Source organism: Takifugu flavidus, chromosome 5, assembly GCF_003711565.1.
Source record: "Takifugu flavidus isolate HTHZ2018 chromosome 5, ASM371156v2, whole genome shotgun sequence".
In the NCBI taxonomy this organism is placed as follows: domain Eukaryota; kingdom Metazoa; phylum Chordata; class Actinopteri; order Tetraodontiformes; family Tetraodontidae; genus Takifugu; species Takifugu flavidus.
Window position 1 is genome coordinate 10022337 of NC_079524.1, and position 25129 is coordinate 10047465.

The following is a 25129-nucleotide window of genomic DNA, read 5'->3' on the forward strand; positions in this document are numbered from 1 at the left end:
GCATTCTTGTCACCATCAATATGAAATTGGCAAAATTACTTGATTTTTTTTCTCCTTTGGGCCATTTTCATTAGTGTTTGTCAAAAACATTTTATTTCAGTTTTTAGCGTCTTTCAAAGAATCGGGTTAACAGCGAAGAAATGAAAATATATATCGCACAAAAATATTACAGTGTACAAAAATAGCACAACGTTCTGACAGAAAAACGTCCTGGAGCTTGGATGTAAACATTTCCTTTCTGCTACAGGTTGTGAGGCGGCGAGCCTCAAACGCAGTCGATCGTCCTCGTGTTCAGCGTCCTGTTCAACTGTCTCTGCTGCGGCGGGAAAATCTGCATGCTGGCGTAAAGGATCAAGCTCTCTTAGCTGCAGCGTGGAGGTACGGCGAGTGCAAAACATGGAAAAAATGCATACAGGCGGGAGCGCTGGGATCCAGAGTGCTGTGAGATCCAGAAGCAGATATTTGCAAACACACTACAAACATGCCGTGGGACCGGGTCCACCATCGTCTGTTTAAAAACCACAAAACGGCGCCTCAGCCAACAACAACACGGGGAGAACTTCCTGGTTTTGGTCAGGTGTCCATGTATTCTTCTTCCTCCTCCTCTTCCTCCGACTCGCTCTCCAGGGACGACTCCTGACTGGACGTCTCCTGAACCTCCAGCGCCGGCTGGCTCAGCGTGTCCTTCTTCACCGTGGCTGCAGACTGAGAAGACAGGATGACGTTCTACATAGGGTGAGACAGAGGAGGGCGCCGTTGAGGTACTCAACGAAAGTTACCCGGGGCGTTAGCTTATGTTAGCATGCCACCACGCCATTAGCTTGTGGTTTAGACAAGAGCGAGATAAGGCCCCAGGCTAGCCGCTAGCTAGCCGTGTCAGCCAGATGTAGCAGGTGCTGAGAGACACGAGCCAGATGTTAGCTGGAGGTGTTACCTGGCAGACGTGAACAGGAGCCGTACCTTAAGCTTCTGTTTGGTTTCCTCAGAAATGCTGCCCTTCGGTGAGAGGAGCGTGGGCGTTGGAGGCGTGACTGTGATCTCTGGGGGGAACTTGACGGTGGACGGGATGAAGAGCTTTGGCATGTTGGGGGGGATCCGGGAACGGATCCTGTTGGGGTCTGGAAGCTTCGAGTGTTCGTTGCTGGTGAATTGCTGCTGCTGGTCTGAGGAGAAACAGATGGAGATGTTAGCGTGATGTCAGAGGTTCTGTCCAGAGAGGCGGCTGACTCAGAGGTTCTGACCTGGGCCCGGCTGAGCGGTGCTACACGAGGCTGGTTCTTCCTGGAACCAGCCGGCTGCTGCGGACTCCTGCCCCCCCTGAGACACAGAGGCCAGTTTCATCTGCTGACAGAGGTGCGACTCCTGCTGTCGGTACGAGACTCCCTCCAAGGGCTCCTCCTGCTCCCCTGGACACACGTTTACACCTTGAAAACCATCCTCTACCATCTTGTCTTCGGGATGAAACTAACAGGATTTACTGTCACGGATATCTGCAGCTGTGAAAATAAGACCTGCACTCCACAGATGAGGTGTGATGCCGAGTTTATTCTTAATTCCAAAATCAGCAGGCAAACGCAGAAAATGCAGCAAACAAAAGACAATTGCTCTCAGTTTTTACAATTTTGCATTTATTGTTATACGACACCGTGAAATTATCAGCAGCTCGAACGCTGAAAACGATTTGATTTCCCAGCCTCCTTACTCGTGTTGCCAAGGAAACTATTACATAATACCCAGAGCTGCAGTGGTGTCTGTGTGTGTTTGTAGGGGGGGACTGGACTCACTGAGGTGACCTTAAACCTGCTCTTTGCTGCCCCCTAACGGTCACTCCCCCACATTAAACGACTGTTCAATATTTTAGTCTTTTTCCTGATCTGAGGCGTGACCCTCCCCAATGTGGACGCGGCCCTGGAAGCCCACGGGTGCCCCCTGCTGTTCACATCCTGATCTGATAGACTCCCCCCGTGTGGCCGTACCTGTGTGTGGCGTTAGGGCCGTGGCTGCAGCCCCCCTTCGCTGCTGTGGCGCTGGGGACTGGTCGTAGAAAGCCGGAGCGGGGGGTCTGGACAGCTTGTTCAGGGGTTCGTAGGCCACTTTGGCGTGGGCGTCCTGGCTGGAGGGCGGGTGGCAGGCGACCTGGCTGAGCAGGACAGGTGTCGGCAGCGAGGCAGGGAAGAAGTACTCTCTGTGCTCCTTAGAGTATTTTGGCGTTGTTGGGGCGTCGACCGATGTCTGAGGGAGACAGAAGAGCGGGTCATGTGATCAGTCAAACACACAGAGCGACGCCCCGCCAGGCTTCCCTCGTGTCCTGGCGAGGCGTAACGCGTCCCATCAACGACCACTCCTCAACACAGAAGCTGCACAAACAACCTGCGGCAGCTGCTGTCATGGCAACACCGCAGAAGACAGCGACAGGAAGTGAGTGCATCAACTACCATCATACAGATCAGGAAGAAAAGCGCAGAGGACGGTGACGCCGAGATCCTAGAAGCCGCGTGACACAATCAATCATCTTTACCGGCCTTTGGGTATTTTTACAACACTACAATCATTTTAATCTGGAATAGACCCAGTGTGATGACTCATCTTCAGGACAATACAGCTATTACGGTGGTCAAAGTGTAATTCCTGTTGCTCTGTGCTAATGACATTTCCCTTGCTCGTGTTGTTGGAAGAAGTGAATTGTGGGTAAATACACACAAACATCGGAGCGTTGTTCGCCTGTTGCTCAATGATTTCATCAAAATGTAGAAGAGTAACGATTAATTATACGCATTTCACCAGCACAGCATCAGATGGTTAGGGAGGGGGCTGAGGAACGATCATGTCTATTAGGCTTCATTTGGATAGCAGTAAGTGTGTGTGTGTGTGTGTGAGACAGAGACACACACAGGAAATGTGTTCATCATCTCTACAAACGAAGCTACATTAAACCCAGAAAATGACGGAAGCACTCGCAGCGTGAAGAAATGACGCGTGCTTCTCTCATGTGGCCTGGATAAAAGAAGCTGCAGGTGAGAGGCGACCGCAGAGCACGACTCAGCACGGCGCAGCACGACTCAGCACGACGCAGCACGGCTCAGCACGACTCAGCACGACTCGGCACGGCGCAGCACAACGCAGCACGGCGCAGCACGACTCAGCACAACGCAGCACGACTCAGCACGACGCAGCACGGCGCAGCACAACACAGCACGACTCAGCACGACTCAGCACGACACAGCACGGCTCAGCATGGCTCAGCACGGCTCAGCACGGCTCAGCACGACTCGGCACGACGCAACTCGGCGCAACACGGCGCGGCACGGCAAGAGCCCACGGAGCTCTGGGCTGCGAACCTTCTCATCTGCAGCTGAATTTGACGACTCCACGGTTCAAAGATGACCGAGGGCGGATAAATCGGAGCAGGACGGAGCTCGGAGGTAAACATCTACCTGTCTTTGTGCTGAAGTGGCCAACTGAATCTGACAGAACTTGACGGCCTGGTCCAGAGCCACGTCCTCGTCCACCTGAGAGGGGAGACAGAAGCAGAAGAGTGATGAGGAGCGAGGAAGTAGCAACCGTCCTGCAGCACTAAAGCATGTCAAACATCTGTCATCCAGCTGTTCCCCACAGCTGTGAAGAGGCTGATGAATCTATTACTGCACATGTTACAGCTGTCAGAGCAGCTAACGGAGGATCAGCTGACTTCACGGCCCGTCGCAGCGTGTGTGGGAGTGAACATCTTCATCACACAGCTGCTGGCTTCATAAACCCCAGAGACGGAGACGTGTCTCACAGCCGCCCGGGCTCATAAACACCACAGCCTTAGCAGAGTTGGGAGTTCTCATCAGTCTTTATGTTCTTGATAGCAAAAATCAATCTGTTATTATCACCGTAATGAAGAGAGGGGCTTTGTTGAACCGGGAGAAGCTTCAAATCTATTTTTTAAAGAAGATAAACGTGTCTAATATGGAATCTCCGCACTTGTGATGGCAGAACTGGTGCTAATAAAGGAAGGCAGGAGGGTGAACGCACCAGCAGATGTCACAACTGTAACCTGTTCTGGCTGAAGGAGCAGCAGATGATGTTATGTTCCTGCTGGCTGCTGCCGACACCTCTCACGGGTGTGTGAGAGAAAAGCTTCTCTGAGCAACAGAATCTGCCCGGACTGGTTCATCTGCTGGTGGAGCGGGAGCTGCTGCTGCAGCTTAAGAGCAGCCTTTTAATTAAACATGCTGTGACTGGACGCAGGTTTTCCTCTGTGATTCAGGCTTAAAAAACTACTGTTGTGAGGTTCCGTGACAGCCGTGAGAAGAAAACCCAAACCCGGGTGAACTCTGGAAATGTTTTACCTGTTTGATCAGCATGTAGGTCTCTGACATGATCTTCTCCACTCGCCCCAGGTCGTAGGTCATGACCTTCTGGCCGTGCTGCCACACCCTGTAGGCATCCAACAGTAACGTTTTTCCCGATTCCACATCCTCCAAGAGCTTCCGTTTCCTGCTGGGCCTGCGCGGTGTCCCCTGATCCGTCCCGCTGGTTGGCAACGTGACCTTGGTGGTTGCTGAGGCCTGGAGTTGCTGCTGCTGCCTGGAGCTGATGCTCAGGTCCTCCAGAGACAGCTCAGATGTCCGACCAACCTCCACCTTCTGCAGGGGCTCCGCAGAGGTGCCCGCCTCTGTCTGCTGTTCTGTCGGGCCCGCGGGTCTTCTCCAGATCCCAGTTCCCAGGTCCATGGGTTCTTCTGACCCGGCTTTGTGCCCATCAGTCCCAGAAGTGTCCACCTTCTCGGGGAGACTCTCTTTGCTCTTATCTGTGGATTGCAGCACTGGTGGGGCGAGCGGTGCTTGGGAAGCATCTCTGGATACCGTATAAGCGACTCCGTCAGCAAGTCTGGGCTTCTTAGGCAGAGCGGTCCTGTTGTCCTCTGAACTGGGCTTGTTGGACACATCCGTGGTGGTCATCTCCCCCACGGAGGGGGTCCCTGGCACTTTGTGAGGCTGTTCAGACACCTGGAAAAGACCAGAACTTGTTATAACCTTCAAATATACCAAAGGCAGTGGAGGCTGGTGCTTTCTTACCCCAGTCAGAGTGTTCAGATTGTCCTCCAGGACTTTGACCGTTAGGAAGAACGCTCTCTTGGCCAAAACCTGGCGATCACCATCACGTAGATACTTCCTGGGTGGAGAAAAATGATAAAACAAATATGTGGTTTGTTACATGAAGGGTAGCAGTTTCTTCTACGCAGTTCCTGTAACTAACGGCAGGAACCAGAGCAGCTCCCTGTACAGGTACCTCCTTAGTATACTTACTTTCCCTGGTCAGGGGTTCTTTGCAGCATAAAGGAGACTTTCAGCAAAGTGTCGTGATCTTTTAGCTGATACAGGACCTCCAGTAAGAGGACGATGGATCGGTTCATATGAGATGCAAAACTTCCCGGGCGATCAATCTCATCTACTGGAATACGCCAGATGCCCTGAACACAAGAGGCAGAGAAATGATGATGATGATGATGATGATGATGATGATGATGATAGTTCGACTAAGATACAGATACTTGGGATGGTCTGAGAACAAATGGATGCTGTAGGTGTGAAGGGGCCTGTCCAATGAAATACCTGGACGATTATTATGTCTAATATTGTGCAGTAACTTGTCAAACTTCACCTGCCTCCTTCGGTTTCGGCTCAGTTTGGTTTTAGCTGCAGGTGAAAATGCTAAAATGCACATTAGCATACAGTAATTTGCATAATTAACTGAAATTAATCCATGTGCTACAAACTCTCTTCTGCTATATGATGATGGAAACCATCAATAAAAAACAGAACATGTTGCGTCTTCTTCTCAACTGTACGACCTTCCGTCATGAATTGAACAGAAGGAAAGACGCGTGCAAATCATGAAAGTTGGCGTTTGAGAGCAAACCGATGAGATTCACTGCGAGACGAGGAAAATGGGAGTAAAGTTGAAAGAGAAAACCCTAATGAGGAAATGGAAAAGCCGTGGGAGAGATCTTGGAGACGTGGAGGCTACGTAGGAGGCGGAGAGGGGAGGGGTGAGGGCTACATATATAATAGGAGGCCTCATTAGCGCTCGCCCCGGTGCAACGTCACAACACAACGCTGGAGACGCTTCAAACAAACAGCCGTGCTCTGCTGAAACCAGGAGGACTGTTTTTAATGGCCGCTCCACCTCTCAGAGAGCACATGTCCTCTCAGCGGGTGACGCGAGAGCCAGCGCTGCGGACTGAAGCTAGCATCGCCATACAGATGGCGGCCTCGGCGCCTTCTAAAGGACACTGTGTAGGAAAACGTGCACGAGACAATGTTAAGGGAGATGTACGACAGATGAGATGCGATTAGCTCGCAGAACAGACGGGTGTCAAAGCTGCTGGAGGACAAAAGTAAAGATCTGAGCGGGTCAAAACTTCCCAACCAGGCGCCAACAGGATCCGACGTGACGCCATCACAGGTTCAACGGCGTTTATTGGCTGAACGCTGAAAACGTCGGTAGTTTTTTCTTTACTAAAACACGAGAAGAGACTCGCGTGCTGTCGTCACCGCCACCGCAGGCCAAATCAGGGTGGCACGGGTTGTTGTCAGAGAGGCGGGTTACGTAATTAGAGGTCTCCAACAGTGTCAGAAATGCCTCGTTTAAGTTAACCTTTGAACCTGACAGCAGAAACTTTCACTCAACTCTGAAAAGGTGAGCTTTCCTGAGGGTGAAACACACTTTTCTGGATATCCTCAGCGTTTCTGTGAACGTCCCATCGACACACCCGATCTTTAGGGTGAGACGTCAGCACGCGTGTGAAACCCCTCGGGGAGAGTAAAAATACTGCGGAAACAACAGCGGCTCCATCTGACAAATGTTTTCAATCATCTCTGTTTTAGATTCAAACTGGCAAAATGATCCGGATTCTTTTTCTTAGGATTACGTAATCACACGTAGCTTTGAACCTTTCAACTGAGATTATCAGAAGGCTCCAACAGGAACGGGATGAGTGTGATGAGGGGGTGAGCCCCACCACATCTAATGGACGGTTCCTCAGAGCAGCGTCCAACCACAGCAACATCTGTTTACTAAAGCTCCGCTCTAGGCAGATTATGACGGACAGCTAAAGCAAATTTATCAGCCTTTCACCAAACTGATTCCTTTTTTTCTGAGTTTTTTTGAGGAAACGCGACGTCCAGAGCCACAGCAGAGGAGACTGAACTCCGAACATCTACAGCAACATCAACTCAGAAGATTAGAGCGACCATTTGACTTCTGAGGGAGCATCAGAAAAGACTCCTCCACTATTCCTCTTTATTACTGGTCCAGGAAAACACTTTCAGATATTCAAAATGACCACCAAATCCCCCCAAACCCAGTAATGCCTGCAGCATTTTTACCCTTCAACTTGCTACTGTCATTTATTAAATGTGAAACCACGTCGGGTTGTTGTTCTCCCTCCGTTTGTGGCGGTGACACCGACGATGTCGTCTTCTCTGCCGACATTATTTACAGTGAGGAAGCGGTGAGGAACTGACGCTGAGGTAATCGGGTCCCCACCCACACACCCCCGGTCCAGTCACGAGCAGAGATCAACTCATTACGATTCACTCCATTTTCACCCACTGACCAAACGGTTTCAACGACCCAGGCGGTCACTGTGAACAGCCAGAGTCTGCAGGGGAGCAGCGTTTCCAGCAGATAGCCTCATTAAAAAGTACTTAGAAAAGTGAGACAGTTGCTCTCAACTCCAATCCCAGCATCGCTTCAGTTACAACGGGAAACTCAAAAACAAGGAGGATCCGAAGAGCCTTCGGCAGATCTGTGAGGATCAAACTTTTGAAACGTTGTTGGGATTTTAGAATTGTTAGTTTAAACTCGGAGGTGGAGGGCTGCGACATGGTGAGAAGGTTTAGCTCAGGTTATCTTTAAACAGAAGACAGAGGGTTCGGGCAGCTCCTCCAGGCAGCCTCAGCTACATTATTCTCTACGTTAGGAATCTCCTTTTTATTTCCGAACGCCGCCCCAACGACCGACGGCTCGATTTAGACGCGCAGAAACACTCACCATCCCCAACGACAGCGACGCCCTGCCTGCGTTACTGCTCTTCTGGACGGATTCCTGCTGCCGTCAAACGCTCTGGCTGCACTTCTACCCTGAAACAGGCGCTCACGATCTCAGACCGGAGGGAGGGCTTCAGATTCTCCGGCAGACGGTGGGGGGGGGGGTGAGCGCCACTTCACATGTAGAGTTCTACCGCTGCCCTGGAGGGAACGCAGCACTGCGCTCCCTTCCTGAATTCTAACCCTGACATCTCAAAACAAAAACACCCACGCACTCCATCTCCACTCTGGCCTGACCCCCAGCTCGCTCCCGTCCCTCCCCCTCATTCCGCGTCCTCCAATCCTCACAGGCCTTCTGCAGCCAGCCAATCAGGCGGCCTCTGCGGGAGCTCCCGCCCATCGGTGCAAACCCACACAAACAGAGGAGTGTGTGTGAGAGTAATGAGGAAACGGAGGTGAGTAGAGTTGGGGGGGGGGGGAGGAGCAGAGTGTGATCAACAGGAAAAAGAACATGACAGCACAAACTGGCTGAAAAATTTACAACCACAGGGAGAGCGCAAAAACCAACAGGGGAGAATTTAAAGATGTAAACGGCTCTCGCTTTTCCCTCTCCTCCCTTCGCACTCGTCACCATACCTCAAACATCCTAATGGATTCAAGTCTGACATCCACACACACACACCCACACCCACACACACACACACACACACACACACACACACACACACACACACACACACACACACCAGAAACCCCTCCAGACACATTTCTGAGGGCTGAGCCTCCTCGCAGAGGGAAAAACAAAGCAAGGCTCTGCTCCTGAGCGGAGCTCCGCCTCCAGCAAGCTGCACAGCTGAACACACAAATGCTCCAGTCGCACATGAAAACCACGCAAAGAGAACACAACACACACTCTGACGTACAAACACACACTCTCACGTGCGCAGTCTTACCTGCCAGCAAAGTTCCAGTGGAAATCCAAACATTGAAACATGCTTTGGAGGAAGTTAGAGGCTCTGAACAGGGACAACCATTTTCTGTGGAGCTTCGTGCAGTGTGAACGTGTGTGTGGGAGGAAGAATATGTAAGCAAGAGCACACGCGTGCGTGTCATGTTGGGGGGGGAAGGGGTGTGAGGAGGGAGGGGGTTCTCAGGGGGAAGTCCTCGCAAATTCATCACGGCCCGTTACAACCTCGGTCCACTGCTGGAGTTTCTGCCGTTAAAGAACTTGGAGAGTTGCTCCTTATGATTAGGCTTCTATTTGATGAAACCACTGATATCATCAGATGGGAAGGGAGCACAATATGACATTTAAAACAAGCTAATCATGATAAAAACACCACGTGACTAAAAGCCACATCTTTCAGATCCGGTTTGATTACTCTATTGCACACCTGCAACTATTTAAAAACTATATATTAAAGTAAAATGATGGGACACTTTCATCATGTAGGTCACCAGTAAAACCCCAGAGGTCATGGGGGAGCTGATAACCTACATAAACACGTGAAAAGTGCTCCAGAAACATATGAATCGCTCAACTCTGCAGAACCCTGAGACTCCATGAAACCAGCGTGTTTATAATACCGGGTGGTTTGTGGCGGTGTGGGGCTTGTTTGAAGGGAACAGTAAAGCTCCGGCAGTTGGCGTGACAGAGCGGCAGCTTTGCCTACAGACGGGACTCGGCGCGAGCCCAGTGGGAGTCGGAGCATCACAGTGGGCTCCTCCCGATCAGAGCTGGCCCACATTGCCGCTACAGCCTATTAGCAGAAGGTTTCTGGAGTCCATGTTTGACTCTCCAGCCAGTGTTTCCCTTTAAAGAGGCCAGCGTCATCTGCTACTGCGTGGAAAATCACCCAGATTTGGCCTTGAAAATGCACCTTTACTCTGCCATAATTATTCTGTGCACACGACCAACAAAATGGGATTTATTTTTATTTATTATTTTTTAATTGTAATGGGTACAAATGTCAAACAAGAAGCGGATGTGAAACTTGTTCTAAAGGAAACTCCCTAAATAATCCCGAGTTTATGAGGTGTCACTGAATGCACAGGTGTAGTTTAAACAACTGTGCAAATTTTATTCGATTTGGAAAATGCGGTGTGTCTCAATTTAGACTGATTTGCTTTATTTGAGGAATGGAACATTAGGAAGATAATTCAACCATCTCCTGCTGCATGAAACCGCTTTAACGATCTAATCAGCCCTATTTCGGGCTGTTTATGTGCAGCCAGTCAGACTTTAGTAAATAACATAAAAAGGGAAAATGTGAGCACGGGGGGCAGCAGCAGGCACTTAGACATCGACATGATGTCAGAGGTTCAGGTATGAACGAGCTGCTGCTTTAAACACATCTGAATGCTCTCATATACCGGTAGTAAAGAATAATTTGTCCAACAGGTTGTTTCAGTCATTTTTAGCCGGTTTTTCACACAGATGCAGGTGTTAATGTTCCTGCTTTACTTCTACTTCTACATCATCAGCGTCACCCTTTTCTCTAAAAAATGCCTTCAATTTTAAATTTACTGTAGATTGAACTGTGCTGGTGTTGGTGCTGACAGCTTCTCATAAAGGACATCGTCCCAGCGTTTCAACTTATGTGGACTGTAAACTCATCTTTAACTTAAAAAAATGATTTAAAGATACATTTAAGATGCTACATTTATTGGACAACTATGCTTTCTTGGCAGATTCACCATTCTGTTCAAAATGTAGCTGGAAAACGTGCAGCAAAACCTGTGTCCAGCGTCACATTGCCAGCAAAGTATTTGAAAATGATAGTTTTCTAGTAAAAACAAACATCCTCTTCTATTAATACAGACGTTTACAGTGAAAGGGCAACAACAATCTCCACATCCAACAACTACCGGTAAATGACTTTTGGGAGTAATAAAACATCAACCACTGCTGGAAAAAGTGTCATGAAGAACACGGGATGGCAGAGAGATGGAGGAGCAAACTGAGACTTACGTTGAACAGGTTGGTTTTGTTTCTCTCACAGAAAAGTCCTTGTGCTGGCATGTGCTTCAGCTGTTGCCACGGGACACCGCTTCCTAGCAACACATCTCGGGCCCACTGTAGGTTCTGTGGTGAGAATTAAATAAATTAATACATGAAAAAGCCACATACATATAGACTTTAAGCACACGCGGATGCCATAACGAGGAAAATCTTCAAGAGGCCGACAGCTGTGTTGAACTGATGTTTTTATTTTACAAGAAAGAAGGCTAATCGGGATAAAACACGGCTCTATTCACAGTCGGATGACTCACAAATCTGCCAACACCGCTACAAACCCAGCACCTCCACCATGAAATCACTCTCTGCTTCCAGGATAAACTGGACAGGTTTTCAGAGAACAAAGAGGCTTTTTAACACCCAGTGAGCCGAGACTGTGAGCTGAGTAACCTTTGTCAACTGACAGGCTGGAGACACTTTAAAGCTGGCTGTGATAGCACCTTTGGAGGTGGAAGCCGAAGGAAAGGCTGAGATCAAATGCGCAGATCAGTGGTTTTCATAAAGATCCAGGAAAGCTGACATAAGGCTCCCACTACAGCAAACTCCCAGTGCCAAACTGGCTGAGAGAGCAGCACGCCATCACCCACGCAAACCCCTGCCCACATTACAGCAACGCAGGCTGCTTCAAGCCACTCGGCTCACAGCTGATCTCAGAGACGTGCACCAAAGTCGAAAGAAAATGGCACGAATCTTTACCAGAATTTACTCACAGCGGAGTAAGACAGCGTCCTGTTGACATTGCTGGCTGATTGTTTTCCTCCTAATAAGGTCTTAATGAGGCTTTAATCACATTGACTCGTGGAACATGCAGGGATCGGCCACACTCGGCTCTTCCTCCTGCCTCACATTCTGGACCGTCACTGCTGAGCAGGTAAACGTTGGCGAATAAACGTTTTTAATTAACTGTGGTCTTAAAAGAATGTACACAATACAAACTGTTACTGTCAGGCATCACTGTAATATCATAACTGGAAAAGAACAGACCCACGCCGGTAATTCAGTCTTTGCTTAAGCGTCAACCTTCCAGCAGGTCCAACTTTCTGCCAGAATAACCGACCTCACTGACGCCACGATCAGCCCTCCACAACGGCACAAACACGGGTCACTGCCAGAATGAAGCCACGGCCACATGGCGGACTGACCTGATGGGTCTTGCTGTTGGTGTAGAAGAAGGCCAGACGGTAGAGGCTCTTGTAGTGCTGAGGGAAGCGGCTGAGGCACAGGAAGAGGATGCGGACACACATTTCTACCAGTGTGCGTCTCTGCTCAACGCGGTCTGCAGGCAGTGATTTAGGCACCTCAATCACCTCAGCAGGGGGCTCCGGCTTCTTCTTGCCCTCGCTGGCGGGGGTTTGAGGTGCCGCTTGCAGAGATGGACCTGGAAGTTTTGGAGGTGTGGCGGGGACGGGAACTGGCTGGGGACAAGGTTCCACTGGGACCTTTTGGGTCTCTGGGAGTGTCACCACCACGCATTCTACAACTTCCTGGATGACTTTTTCTTCAGTCAAGATCCCAAAATTCTCTCCCTGTGATGCTACAGAAGAATTAAAGACCAAATCTGTCAGAACAGAGTTGATATTTCTGACCAATTCAATTCTGATTCAGTGGACAGACGTGCCCCGACGGACACATACGCGTGTCTTCGGATGTGGAGTGCCCATCCTTCACAGGGGTGGTGCTTTCGGAGGACGACGAGCTGGCTTTCCCGAAGACGGTTTTGTGGCTGCTGTCCTGTGAGCTGGTGGGGTCAGTGAAGGGATCCTGGGTGGAGTTGGAGTCCGAGAGCATCACCACCTCACTGTCTTGGCTGCGCTCTGTCAGAAACAAGAACACTGCGGGTCACGTCAGCCACACACACGCCGGTGTTCGGGGATATTAAGAGTTTTTTTGCTTTGTCCAAAATGTAGAGTTTTTGCTGCATCTTGAAAGAAGTAAACGCCTAGAGGACAATTTCAACTGTCAAACCTTCCCTGTCGTAACAGCATGTAGGCAAAATTAAACTAGGACACGAGAAACAAAGACTCATTAGTGCTTCCCTAATGACACACTGGTAAAAAGCAGATTCTTTGTTTCTGAAAATGATCCAAAACCAGAATGCCAGCACTCCTTTTAATTACCACAGTGTCCAGCCTCAGCATAAACACAAAAAAAAAGTTGGCAGAGAATTGGAACAAACAGAGTCAAAGGGGCAACGAGCTTCAGCTACTTCAGTTAACAACGAGGGACTTTTGGGGATGAGGCTAAGCAGCAGAGTTAATAAGGCACTGGGAGATTTGGGCTTCCTACAAGAATGCAGCCAAAAAAAGACAATTCCTCAGAGAGTCTGGTGGGTTTAGAGAGCAGTACCATTCAGAGAAGCCAGCCACAATGGAGACCTGGGCAGGCAGTAATCATGGTCAAACTCTGGTGAGGCTGTTGGAGATACGGGGAGCCTGTTTTAAAACATCATCAGGAGGAGGACTCCAAATGTATATTCAATACAACTGTCCTCAGACATAGTTGGATAGATTACTCCAGTTCCCACAATCCACTGATGAGAACCTGATTCGGACAGGAGAAATCAAACGCTTGACTTTCTGTGTGATATTATGGTGGCTGAAAAAGCTCAACACACTCCAGCAGGCTAAACGTGATGAAGACTTGCAGAGCCTCGAAACCAGAGCAGCTGCCCTCCGATGGCCAAAGTCAGGAACTGTGATGATTCCTCTATGTACTGTGGTTTGTAATAAAGTAAATAAAATGTCTACTTGTATCTCTCCCCTTGTTGGCTGCAAGTTGACAGAAACTGTTTCACAAAATCTAAGACTTTGGTTCCTTAGTGAAGATACTTTTAATAGCTTCTGTTTTGTGTCTTTCCTGTAGTGCACTGAGCTCTTTCTGCCTCTGGATAATGATGTAAAAAAAATTAAAAACCTTAAAATCAGCATTATAAGGTCAAAATCAGGTTCTGCAGTCATGTCACCCTGATGTGCTTTAATGAGGACTCAAACCTTCTGAATTCCCTCTCAGGTGAGGTTTGCCCATAAAACACCAGCTGTGTTGGACCAGTTGTGGCATTTTCACTAATTGTTCATAACAGGAAATTATGTCCAATTAGTGAAAAAAACATCAAGTGCGCCGTTTGTGCTTAAAATTTTTTCCAGGGAATTTAAGTCCAGACCAATCTGAAATAATAAGTGGTTGAGGAAGTCGTGTCAATCCACCCGTGAAGACATCCGCAGCCCCCCCCCACTTCCCCATAGAACTACATGCAGATCAAAATGGCAAAGCAGGTGGTAAATAAGCAAGCAGGCAAAGAGGTAGCAGGCAGGTAGGTAGGAAGGATTCTGGAAAAAGGGCGACAAAAACTGGCAACACGGGCAATATGGCTGCATTATTTGAACACTCACGCCAACATAGAAACAGAGAGGACGGCCAGACCGATTCTGTCACACAGAAGAGAGAATCTCGACGGTTCACATCTGCAGTCAGAACTCGGGAAAATGGCCCATCTGGATCTCGGCACCAGCTTCATTTATAAAAAAGAGCAGCAGACCTGTTGGCTTCATCACAGGCTGCAGCACGACAGCAACAGGCTGTTACATAAATGATGGTCGCTGCGAGTAAATTAGAGAGCTCATTTGTGCTGGAAACATTTCCTGGATATTGAATCATATTTTCAGCTTCAGGGGAAAAACACATATTACAAACACATCAACAAACGCTGGTTAATTTTGAGCCATTTAAGCCATTATTGTTTTTTATCCTCTCTCACAAACAGTTCTGAAGAACACAGATGTTCTGCGGCTGAACTGACTCTAAACAAGATGGAGGATGCAGCCTCACATCCATCATGTAGCAGAATTTAAACCTGATGTGACCAGGAAGTTGTCGAGTTCTGCGTTTATCAGGCCGCCTGTTCTACTGCAAAAAAGATGTTTTAAACATCAGCGTAATAGAAACAACTTCCAGATGGCGTTCAAGAGACTTTCACACTGTCCATGTTTTTTTATTCTACTTCTGGGTAGAGCCAAAGCAAACCCTAACAACGTGTGGAACACAGACCTAACAGACATTAAACAGACCTAACAGACATAAAACCACAACAGACAGAGCAGAAAACGGGTGTTAGCATTTCAGTAGAGCAGCAGCCGTAAACCCCGGCAAGATGCACAATAATCAGTCCAGCAACAAAGCAGCAGCTACAACTGGGAAACACACATTCACACACACACACACACACACACACACACCTTTGTCAGCCATGGCAATTTTAGTCAAATAATCAGCAGCCACATTGTCTGTGTCACCCCATCCCAATCACCCATGTGCGGGGGTCATTGTAACTGAAACCACAGCCATTAAGCATGGTGATTAGCAATCAGAGCGCCCACCCCCGGGGTTCCTCCGTGTCACTGAGCAGAAAGGGCGAAGAGCCCAACCCCAGAGACTGTGCCTCACACTGGGACTGTACCATCAGCCTGCCGCTCCTCCTGCCGCTGCTGCTGCTGCTGCCACTGCTGCCGCCGGAGCGTTTTGCGTTTGGCGTAATCGTGGTCAAACGGCGCGGCCACGTAAAGAGGTGATGTGAGACCTGGAGTGGCGGCCGACGGCCGGGAGGTGATCAGGGTGTTGTTGACGCACACAGATGGGCAGTTGAAGTCCATCATAGATGGGGGTTTCTCCCTGCAACACCAGAGAATCAGGCCTTCATAATTCGTAGTAATATAAATGTTTCTTAAACTAATACGAGGAAGTGCAGGTTACTTTTCGAGAGATCTGGGCATGCTCGGCATACTCTTCTCCTCCCCTCGAGCGAAAGGCCCAGTAGCAGCTTCGACTAGCAAGTTAAACAAAAGCTCGTGGTCCAGATCAGACTCGTTGGCCTCCAGGAGCTTCAGAATGGTGGCACCGAGACGGAAATGCAGCTAAACACAGAAACGCGGCTCAAACTGTTAAGTGATAACGATCAAACGACTTTTATATCATCTGCATCTGAGACGGGAAAACTGAAACTCGGGGGGGGAAAAAAAACAGGGAATTAAAGCAAGACAGGAGACACAGGCAGAGGGAGTGTACCTCCAAGGCCTCCATGGCGAGGTCCGGTGGGTTGTGGTAGTGGATCTTGCGGGGGTACCTGGCAGCTTCTTCATGCAGATAGTGAGCTGCCTGAAAATACAAACTGCCTGTGACCGAGCAGTGACGCACCTGAGCAGGCTGACAGCAGACTCTCCGACAAGCACGCTGCCCTCAGTGACATGAGGTCTCTAAACAGTTCATCTGTGCCCAGTGATCCAATTAGAACGGAGCTGTGACTAATGCCAATTAATGTGAAGGAAATGTCTTGTGAGAGTGGAAGGGTGCCCATCTTTGTTTGAGGGAGATTATCAAACAATAGCAGGAAGAGCAGTGAAATTATATTTGAATTATTTTAACGAGCGCTAGATCTTTAGTCAGATAATTAATATGAGCAGATATTAAAAAGTGGAGACAAGGGGATTTATAAAATTTATAAAACTGGGGTGATATTTGATCACGTCGAGGTCAGTCTCAATCAATTTAACATGATTCCATGTAAAAATGATCTTCTAAAGTAGAAAATGAGAAGATAATGAAAATAAAAGTTTTTTTGTTCCCACTACAACTCCAAAAGTCTGATTAAAATGAGAGTATTACCTTCTTGTAAAGCTGCAGATATTCCACAGGTGGCTCTTTCCGCTTCTCCGCGATCTTTCCCAGCATGTAATGGATGAGCCACTCCTCTTCATCGCTGTCACACTCACAACGGGATGCACCCTGGAAACACTGCAAGGCCGTCTCCAACATGGCGTCTCGCCTTTCCACCATCTGAGCCGATACAGAGGGACAGAGACGTGACTCCTGTTTGACAGGAAGTTGACCTGAACAATTGCAACCACTCATCTGTTTCAGCACCTCTGGCTCATTACGCCACTGTTTAAGTTGGCGTGATGCAAACGAGTGCAGCGCGTAGGACATGGTGCCGTACTCGATCCAGAGCGAAAGGTTGGAGCTGTCGATCTCCAGCGCCCTCTTGAAACAGTTCAGCACTGCCTGCGAGTGCTTCCATATGGGAATGTCACTTTTCAGCTCGTTGGAGTTGAGCTTCTCTTGAATGCGGCTAGCTCGTGCTAACGCCATCCCGGCCCAGGAGTCGAACCTGAGGACACATGTCACATCTTTGCTGACGTCACACTAAATTATCAAGTTTTTCCTGAATGTTAATAAATCAACACAAGTCCAGGAACTGTCTGATGCATTGACACTGTTGAGAAGTTAGCAACCTTGTAGGACACACGCAGATGTCGTTAACATAAAACTTAATGGCCTTGGACTGCTCCTTGTTTTTGAAATGGTAATCAGCCAGCAGGTAGTGGATCTCGTCAGTGATTGGAGGAGGAGGAGCACTTCCTTCAGGGAGGCACGGCGCCTGAAAAGGGGCGGCGTACATTTAGGGAAAAAAACAAAAACAAAACAATGCTGCTCATCCCGTATAAAAACACTCAAATAAAAGAATTGTAAAAAAAAAAAATCAAATTGTTACTCAAATGTTCACAGATGAGGACAGCACTTTCTAACCTTTTCTGTCATGCCTTCAATATAAGCAGATACTTCCTCCATAGTCAGCTTGGGGGTGTCACTTGGTGGTGCGATGCTGGCAAACCTCCTCAACAGATTGGCCAGTTCGGCCGACACGGTGCTCGTCTTATAGCTGTCGAACTCAGGCAGCGACTTGGGCTTAAAGTACTGGAACATGAAGAGTGCATTGTTCCAGTGGAGCTCCACCTGCAAAACACGGACCAATTCTGGATATGAGAGTGGCAGACTGATACAGGGCTGCGAACCAGAAGTAGAGACAAGATGCGCCCGAGACTTTGTGACCGAGTTTGTGCTTCTCACTCAAGTCTATTAACGCAATTACTCTCTTGATGACATGACCAGAGGGACACTTCTTTTAGTGGCAATTGATCCAAGAGCCCTTATCAGCATGAATTAGGCTTTAGGTTATAAATACTGTCAGTGTAAGCTCTCAGTAAATTATCAATAAAGGTCAGATATTAAAAGAACCGCTACACAGTTTCAGTACTGCACCATGGTTGTTCAGACATTCACAGAGCAACAAATGAAACTTGTGTGTTTTAGTGTGTTACTGTTGTTATGAAAAGCACAAGAACCTGTGGAGAGGAGTGATCGTCCAGATATCGGGCCTTGCTCTTCTTGCTGGGATAAGCATAGAGGCAGAAAAAACACTGTTCCAGCGCCATCTCCAGCTCCTCTTTGTAGGGATGAGAGTCGGTTTTAGAACTGATGGCCAGCTCTTTCTCCAAAACTCGAACCTGCATCAAAAACACAGAGAAACTTTTGAATTGAGCACATTGTGATTATGAAGAACAGATTATCTATTAAACTGAACTGTCCATTTTGCAAAATCAGGCACCATCATTCAAACGGTAGCTTAAATATTAAACACAGATATGATACAACACTTCAAAAATTAATGACATATTGAAAATAGTTGGGTTTTTTTTAATTACAGGAAAAGAAATGAGATGCATTTGTTAATAACATACGTAGAACTTGAGGAGTGTGCCATCCGAGCTGCAGCACAATGAACGTCGACCGAGATACTCATGAGCTGTGTTCAAAAGTGCTAGCGAGGAGGGAAGGATGGGAGCGTCTGACTCATCTGAAAGCGAGACTGGACGTTACAACCTTCAGACTGGAATAAAGGAATAAAATGAGCACATGAAACAAACCTTCATCATCTCCGACTGACATATGCTGTTGAAGCACACAGTCGAAAGCAGCCTCCTCGTGTTTGATAATGCGATACAGAACAATCCAGGGCAGAACTGAGAAGAAATAAGGCTCCTTGGGGTCGTCAGAAGTGCTCATGCTCAGATTAATCAGCTGAAAGAAACACACATTGCATTTGAACCTTTTCTCCAGCAGAAGTGTAACTATCTAAAGCCGCTCTCACCTGAATTAGGTTGTTTGCTAGTCGAGACAAACTGGAGAAGTGGGGGAAATGACTCAGAAGCTGCGAGTCCTTGGTGAAGCAAACCTCGATACCATCCAGCAGCTTTCTAATGGTGCATACCCACTCCTCCTTAGTGGGAGGTGTGCCATGAGGAGCAGAGGTGAGCTGCTGTAGAGCTTCATTCAGGGCCTGTTCGCTGCACTCCAAACACTGCTGGAAGTCCTCCAGCTTCAGCAGTGAGTTCTGCAATGCACAAAAACACATTAACTAGGATAAAAGACACTTAATAATTATCAGCGTGAGCTTTTCTGTGCATCTCTAACCTGCAGGAGAATCAGCTGAGCGGGCCGCTCTGGTGTGGAGCTCACAAACTCCAGTGTTTTACCGCGGCTGACATAGCTCAGAGTCGGCTGCAGCAGGCGCACCACAGAGTCAAATTCCGCAGACTCAAAGAGACGCTGGATCTCCTCCAGAGACTGACAACGCTCCAGAGACTTCAGCCGCTTTTCAATCTGTTAATAGCAAAAGAGAGTCCAACAACCTCATCAGATGGGAGCTGGATCATTCCCAATCCATATCTAAAGTGAACATTTGATTTATAGATGATCATAAGTATGTCTACAGTGTAAGACGAACCGCTCCGACATCCTTATGGTGGCATAGATAAGCACTGCATCATCTGACAGCATTAATGCTGGTATATTCACTTTCTGACTTCAGTTAAACAATATGCTGCACATGTCACAGGCGAAGCCACGTGCCAGACCTGGCTCGTCACAACACCAAACACATCTGAGAATTTACATAACAACGGGAAATCAATCCAATTTCAAATCAGCAATTCATTCGGCACCATGGCAACAGAGAGGCAACCATGAAAACAGAGTGTCAATAGAGAAAAAGAGAGTGGTAACCCTGGCAACAGAGAACTTTGCTTCCATCACATTCTATAATGGACAATGAAATACATTTCTTAGCCTCAAGGAAGTAGTTATTACAATTTCTACAAAGGCCTGCCGCTCCTGGAGAAGCTCAAAAGGTTGTTGTTTTTGTTGTACCGACGAGAAACATTTCAATAGTCTATAACTTTAAACAGAAATAAAGTGAAGTAGCACCTCCTCTACAGAGATGGCAGCATCCACACGCAGGTTAGGCAGGCTGATGGTGTAATGTTTCCCTTCATGGTTCTTTGGTTTGCTCTGCAACAGGCCTGTGCACACATCGTAGCTCTCCAGAGCTAAATCCATGTCTCCCTGAGGAACCAGTAAACAGGCTTTTAAAAAAAAGAAATTCTTCATTTAGTCAGAAGTAAACTTGAGGTAAACGTTTACCTGCAGGGCCAGAAACCGTGCCTTCAGCCAGTACACACGCACCATGACATCCAGCCAGTCGTTCTCAAACAGGTCCTTCTGGCATGAACCCAAGGCCAGCAGCAAAAGATCACCCTGGAAATGTTTCCCAGGGAATTCAGAGTGACACTCGTCATCACCAGGACTGATGCTGCTGCTTCTTGGAGATGCTATAAACAACAAAAACAAACTGTCTAATATACAGCCTTCACATCGTGATTTGATGCGTAATAACTGATGAAAACAGGAAAAGTTAATGGGCACTCACTGTTCTTTCCTTTGGTGTGTGACCATTGTTCTAACTGCAACTCCATACAGGCCAAACTCATCGTCAACATTTCCTGAGTAAAAAATACAAAAGGATTAGAAATGTACCTTCTGCCAATAGGATATTCAATAACACTGGTCATAAGTTATTTACACAAGCCAATATCCAAGTTGTTACCTAAATGATCATATTTATGTCTATTTCAATCAACAATTTTAAAAATGACAGGAAAAACCTTCAATTTTCTTCCCAATTTTCTCTAGTAATTTTTATTCTTTATGTCAATGCAATGAGCATCAAATCATTGAAAGAGTTCTACAGTCATTTACCCGGATATGCTGGTTGCTGCAGTCTCGCAGCAGAGGGTTGGGAAGTCCGCTGCTGTGCTTCCGCCATGTCTGATAGACCTCCAGCACCACCGCGGCCAAACCTCGAGGCCACTCCTTCAGGAACTTCTGACCCACTGCTTTCAAATAGCGCATCTTCAAGTCCAGGATGCCGCCATTACTGATGTTATTGAGGAGGAAGTTGTGCACATCCTGTTGTTCTGCAGACAGCAGAGACAGTTTATCCAACAGCAATCAAAAGAGCAGCGTTTTGTGGAACTTCACAAGAGTTCATACCAGATTCCATGTAATCAACAGAGCCAGTAGGCAGAGAGCTGCCATGGAGGAGCTGCAGATCATCTTTGTCATCACACTGCGTCTCCAGGTTACTCAGACTTTCATCATCGTTATCAGGATCAAACTTCTTCAGCCTGAAAAAAAGAAATCAGCACAAAAAGAGTCACACAAATCAACAGCTGTATCATTTATGCACACTGCAGTTTATCTGCAGCGCTGGTCATCCTTACCTCGATGGGAGGTATTTATAAAGCAGTTCCTGAAAATCAATCTTCTCCTCCTTCTTGCATTTTGTGTTCCGAACACGAGCCGAGCGTCGCTTGGCTGTTTCCCCGATATCTTCCACCACTCGTTTCCTTTTTGGTGCTTTCTTAACTTTATCAGTGAGCGACACGTCCATGGCTGTAGCTGTGAACGTGCAGCAGGATGAGCTGTTAGCCAAGTTTAAAAAGATGCTTATTATCTTCAATGAGCAGAAGGAACAAACCGATGGGCAGAATGGTGGTGTTGATCTCCACGGTGTTCTGGGTGAGGCTTGGCTGAGGCTGAGGCTGAGGCGGAGGCAGGGCCTGAGGCTGAGGCTGAGGCGGAGGCAGGGCCTGAGGCTGAGGCTGAGGCGGAGGCGGAGGCAGGACCTGAGGCTGAGGCAGGGCCTGAGCCTGAGGCAGGGCTGCAGGCTCGGCCAGGGCCACTGGCGGGAGGGAGGAACTCGGACTGCTGCTTAAAATGGTGGAAGGGCCCAAACAGATGGGACTGGTGGGCTGAGGAAAGTTCTGGAGGAGGATTTGGTTACAATACTCTGACAAATCAATCCTGCGGCCGAGGCTCGGGCGTGGGGGCTCGCATGTGGTCTGGTGCTTGTACATGGCCAACAGGCTTTCACCAAGATTCTTCCATCTGATACAAAATCAATCTTTAGTTTTAAAAGGAGAAATCTCAAAACAGCAACAAAAGATCAAGAGCACTCACGTGAGGCAGTGGACTGGCTGGATCAGGACCAGGTCGGGTTGTGGTTCACAGCGAGACAGCATTTGTCTGCGCCTCCTCAGCTCCCTCGCCTCTTCCAAGATGGAGTCCTGCTCCTCTTTCTCCACTTCCACATAGTGAATCGATACGTGGCTGCAAAAGAAAATGGCTTCATTAGTCAGTTAGCTGTGATGCTGAACACTTTCTTAAGAGAGCAACAGGTGTGTGTGTGTGTGTGTGTGTGTGTGTGCGTGTGCGGGGGGCACATGTCACCATTTCGTGAACATCTGCATAGTGTCTTGCTTCAGGCAGGGCTGCTCCTCAAAGATCCTCTCCTTCAGCACTAGACCTTTAGTGTAACAGTGATCTCGCTCCAGAGCTTTAGCGATGAAGTACAAACAGCCTGGAAAACATGACAACAGTTACTATGTTGCCTGAGCTGCAGCTCCAGCAATGATGATGATGATGGATGACACACATGTGTAGTCGCTGAGGGTGTACAGAACAGTGATGAGGTTGTCCATGCAGGGCCAGTGGTCTGGGTTACAATGTAATCCCTCCTCAAAGGCATGCCGAGCCAAAGGAATGCGCACAAGTCGCAGAGCCACCTGCCCGATTTTGTACCACATGTTGACATCAGTGGAGTCCAAAATTACAGCCTGGAACAAAACCATGGAACACAACAGGACTCATTTAACCACACAAACAAGCAATATTCAAATACTGCACCACTGTCTGTAAAATACAGTCTGAGAGTTCTATCATGACAGGAGGCAGAAGGTCTCAGTCAGTGTAATGGTTTATCAAAAACATTCAAGAAATACTGAGAAAGAGGGCTTTTCTATTGAAATTATAAATGTTTTTACCTCTAAATAAAACTCCATAGCAGTCTCTAGGTCATCCTGTGTTGCTGCCATGGTGGCCAAATTTTTAAATGTAGAGTATTTCAAAATCAGTCCAGGATGCTTGACACCCACTCGGTGGTCGTCTGAAGGCATCGCCTGAAAGATAAGGATGCATTAACTATGCTGAATACACCTTTCCCTTGTGGTTTTTTTTTTTTTTAAAGCTACACATTTCCAAAAGGCCAATTAAAAAGACCTAATTTGTGAATCTTGGATGTATTTCGCTGACTAAAGCAACAAAATTACCTCTTTGAGCAGCGGCTTTTTGAGGAGCTCATGGTAAGCCTTGGAAGACTCTTCAAACTTGTCATGTTTTTGGAGATCTAATGCTTTATGATATAAAGCAAACGCCTCAGCTTCCTGTAGATGGATAGAAATTTAGGCACTCCTGCTCTGGAGGGTAAAATGTCTGCATTAGCAGACAGCTGATATCTGATGGGTCCGTACCTGAGCCTCTTTAGTCTGGCTCTTGTGGGTTTTCAGCGGGTCTTGGGACTCATCTGCAGCTGTTGAAGCAGCGTTTAGTGCTGCAATGCGAATCTGCAAAGTAGAAGAAATTTAGATGAATCAAAAACAAATTGTAAGCTGAGAATGGGTCCAATGGCTTCACACCTTACCATTTTCACCTGTGGAAACAAACCTCCACCCTTCACTGTTCACAGCTGTTAAGGCTCTATAGAAAATAATGAAGATACTTTAATTTACAAACCAGGCAATTGTAACGAAATGATGAACAAAAAAGACAGATTTAGGTCTTACAACGATCATCGGGTGTTCTAACAAGAATTCGGCTGCTTTTGTATGGAAAACGCATCCAAAATAATAAGACCGACGACCTCACCGCAGCACATTGTCAATAATGTAGTCTCGTTAGCTTAGCTTAGCGGCTATATTGGTGCAGTGATTCTGGACCGTTTTGGAAGTTTTGGCTTTCAACATTAAAATTCAAATAGACATTTATTAATCGACGATCCCAGAGATTTTGGCTAGATAATTAATAACACTCAATACTTTTTCAATCTCATCGAGGTCGTAGCTGCAAATATTATCAGATAAATTGAGGCTAGCTAGCATTTCACCGGGTGTTATATACTATTGAAAAACCGAAGACTCCGCTTATCGCTGCATGTTTGCCGCTGCTGTTCCTACAAAGGACAGCCAAGACCAGAAAAGACGTGTCAAATCCATCATGAAGCAAGTTTTAAAGTTCATTTAGTACTTTGTTATTGTTAGCACGAAGACACGAAGCTAGACGAATAGTTTGCAGCCCGCCATTGAGTAAACTCGTCTGTCATTGGTCAATATGTGGTGGGTGTTTTCATTTGACCAATCATATGTTGTGATGTTTGTGGTGACGTCATCACCCCGACACAATGCTTTTAAAATCCAGTTGCGATTAAATTGTCAATTATTATAATGAAATCTACATAAAAACATATTTAAAATCCTCATACAATCTATACACTTTACATATACACGTATGCAATTAAAAACATTTAATTTTATATATGAAGCAATACAAATATATAAAAAGTAGAATTAAAAGCATATCATAATCACTACGGACATAAATATGTAAAGTGGGTGTCCATCACATCACAATATTTTAATTGTCAAGTATGGTACTAACAACAGTAATACCCAATGATAAAGTACAACATGTTTTTCTCCTTAAATCTAAGAAAATCTAAAGAAATTTAGTTTATTAAATCAGATTTTTAAATGCATACATTATGCATATAAGTCAACATTTATAATTTGAAACCTGCTTGATCATATACTGCAGTTTTCTGGGTGTAGCAACGCTCTTGTCCTTGTTGACCCTGTCTGATGCAGCCCCTCCCAATGTCCTTCCTCACCCCACTGTTCCATCTCCGCTTTGGCTCAAGCTGACTGGCTGGCGCTGTGATCAATTTCTTCAGTCTTGATGCTGCTGAAATTTGCTGATGTCATCGTTGTCACAGACGTATAAAAGCAGCCAA

The 25129-nt window shown here is 47.2% G+C and overlaps 1 protein-coding gene and 1 long non-coding RNA gene across 14 annotated transcripts; one reads left to right on the forward strand and one right to left on the reverse strand.

Annotated features, from left to right (window-relative positions):
- Positions 1 to 64: 64 nt before the first annotated feature.
- Positions 65 to 25093, reverse strand: cabin1 (calcineurin binding protein 1). Of its 13 annotated transcripts, none has more exons than XM_057034318.1 (39): positions 23907 to 24435; positions 23765 to 23820; positions 23595 to 23687; positions 23394 to 23507; positions 23109 to 23243; positions 22721 to 22901; positions 22516 to 22645; positions 22246 to 22395; positions 21912 to 22173; positions 21764 to 21851; positions 21507 to 21684; positions 21277 to 21410; positions 20983 to 21200; positions 20654 to 20726; positions 20368 to 20555; positions 20152 to 20289; positions 19360 to 19548; positions 19037 to 19279; positions 18813 to 18966; positions 18627 to 18742; positions 18231 to 18392; positions 17635 to 17841; positions 17340 to 17485; positions 16714 to 17215; positions 16117 to 16206; positions 15805 to 15965; positions 15512 to 15723; positions 13405 to 13470; positions 12693 to 12872; positions 12201 to 12616; positions 11011 to 11124; positions 5295 to 5458; positions 5064 to 5160; positions 4335 to 4994; positions 3435 to 3509; positions 1977 to 2232; positions 1242 to 1406; positions 961 to 1163; positions 65 to 726 (listed from the first exon to the last, which is right to left on the reverse strand). In XM_057034318.1, exons 2-39 carry the CDS (start codon positions 23765 to 23767, stop codon positions 574 to 576), a joined length of 6816 nt encoding a protein of 2271 aa, XP_056890298.1. In that variant the 5' UTR covers positions 23768 to 23820; positions 23907 to 24435; the 3' UTR covers positions 65 to 573. The 13 variants fall into 13 exon arrangements, with proteins under 13 accessions (XP_056890298.1, XP_056890296.1, XP_056890295.1 ...); XM_057034316.1 differs by having other exon boundaries at positions 21764 to 21875; XM_057034315.1 differs by having other exon boundaries at positions 21764 to 21881.
- LOC130526555 (uncharacterized) lies at positions 11100 to 13802 on the forward strand. Its single transcript, XR_008950789.1, has 2 exons — positions 11100 to 11929; positions 12086 to 13802. It is a non-coding gene; the product is annotated as an uncharacterized LOC130526555 (long non-coding RNA).
- Positions 25094 to 25129: the final 36 nt, after the last annotated feature.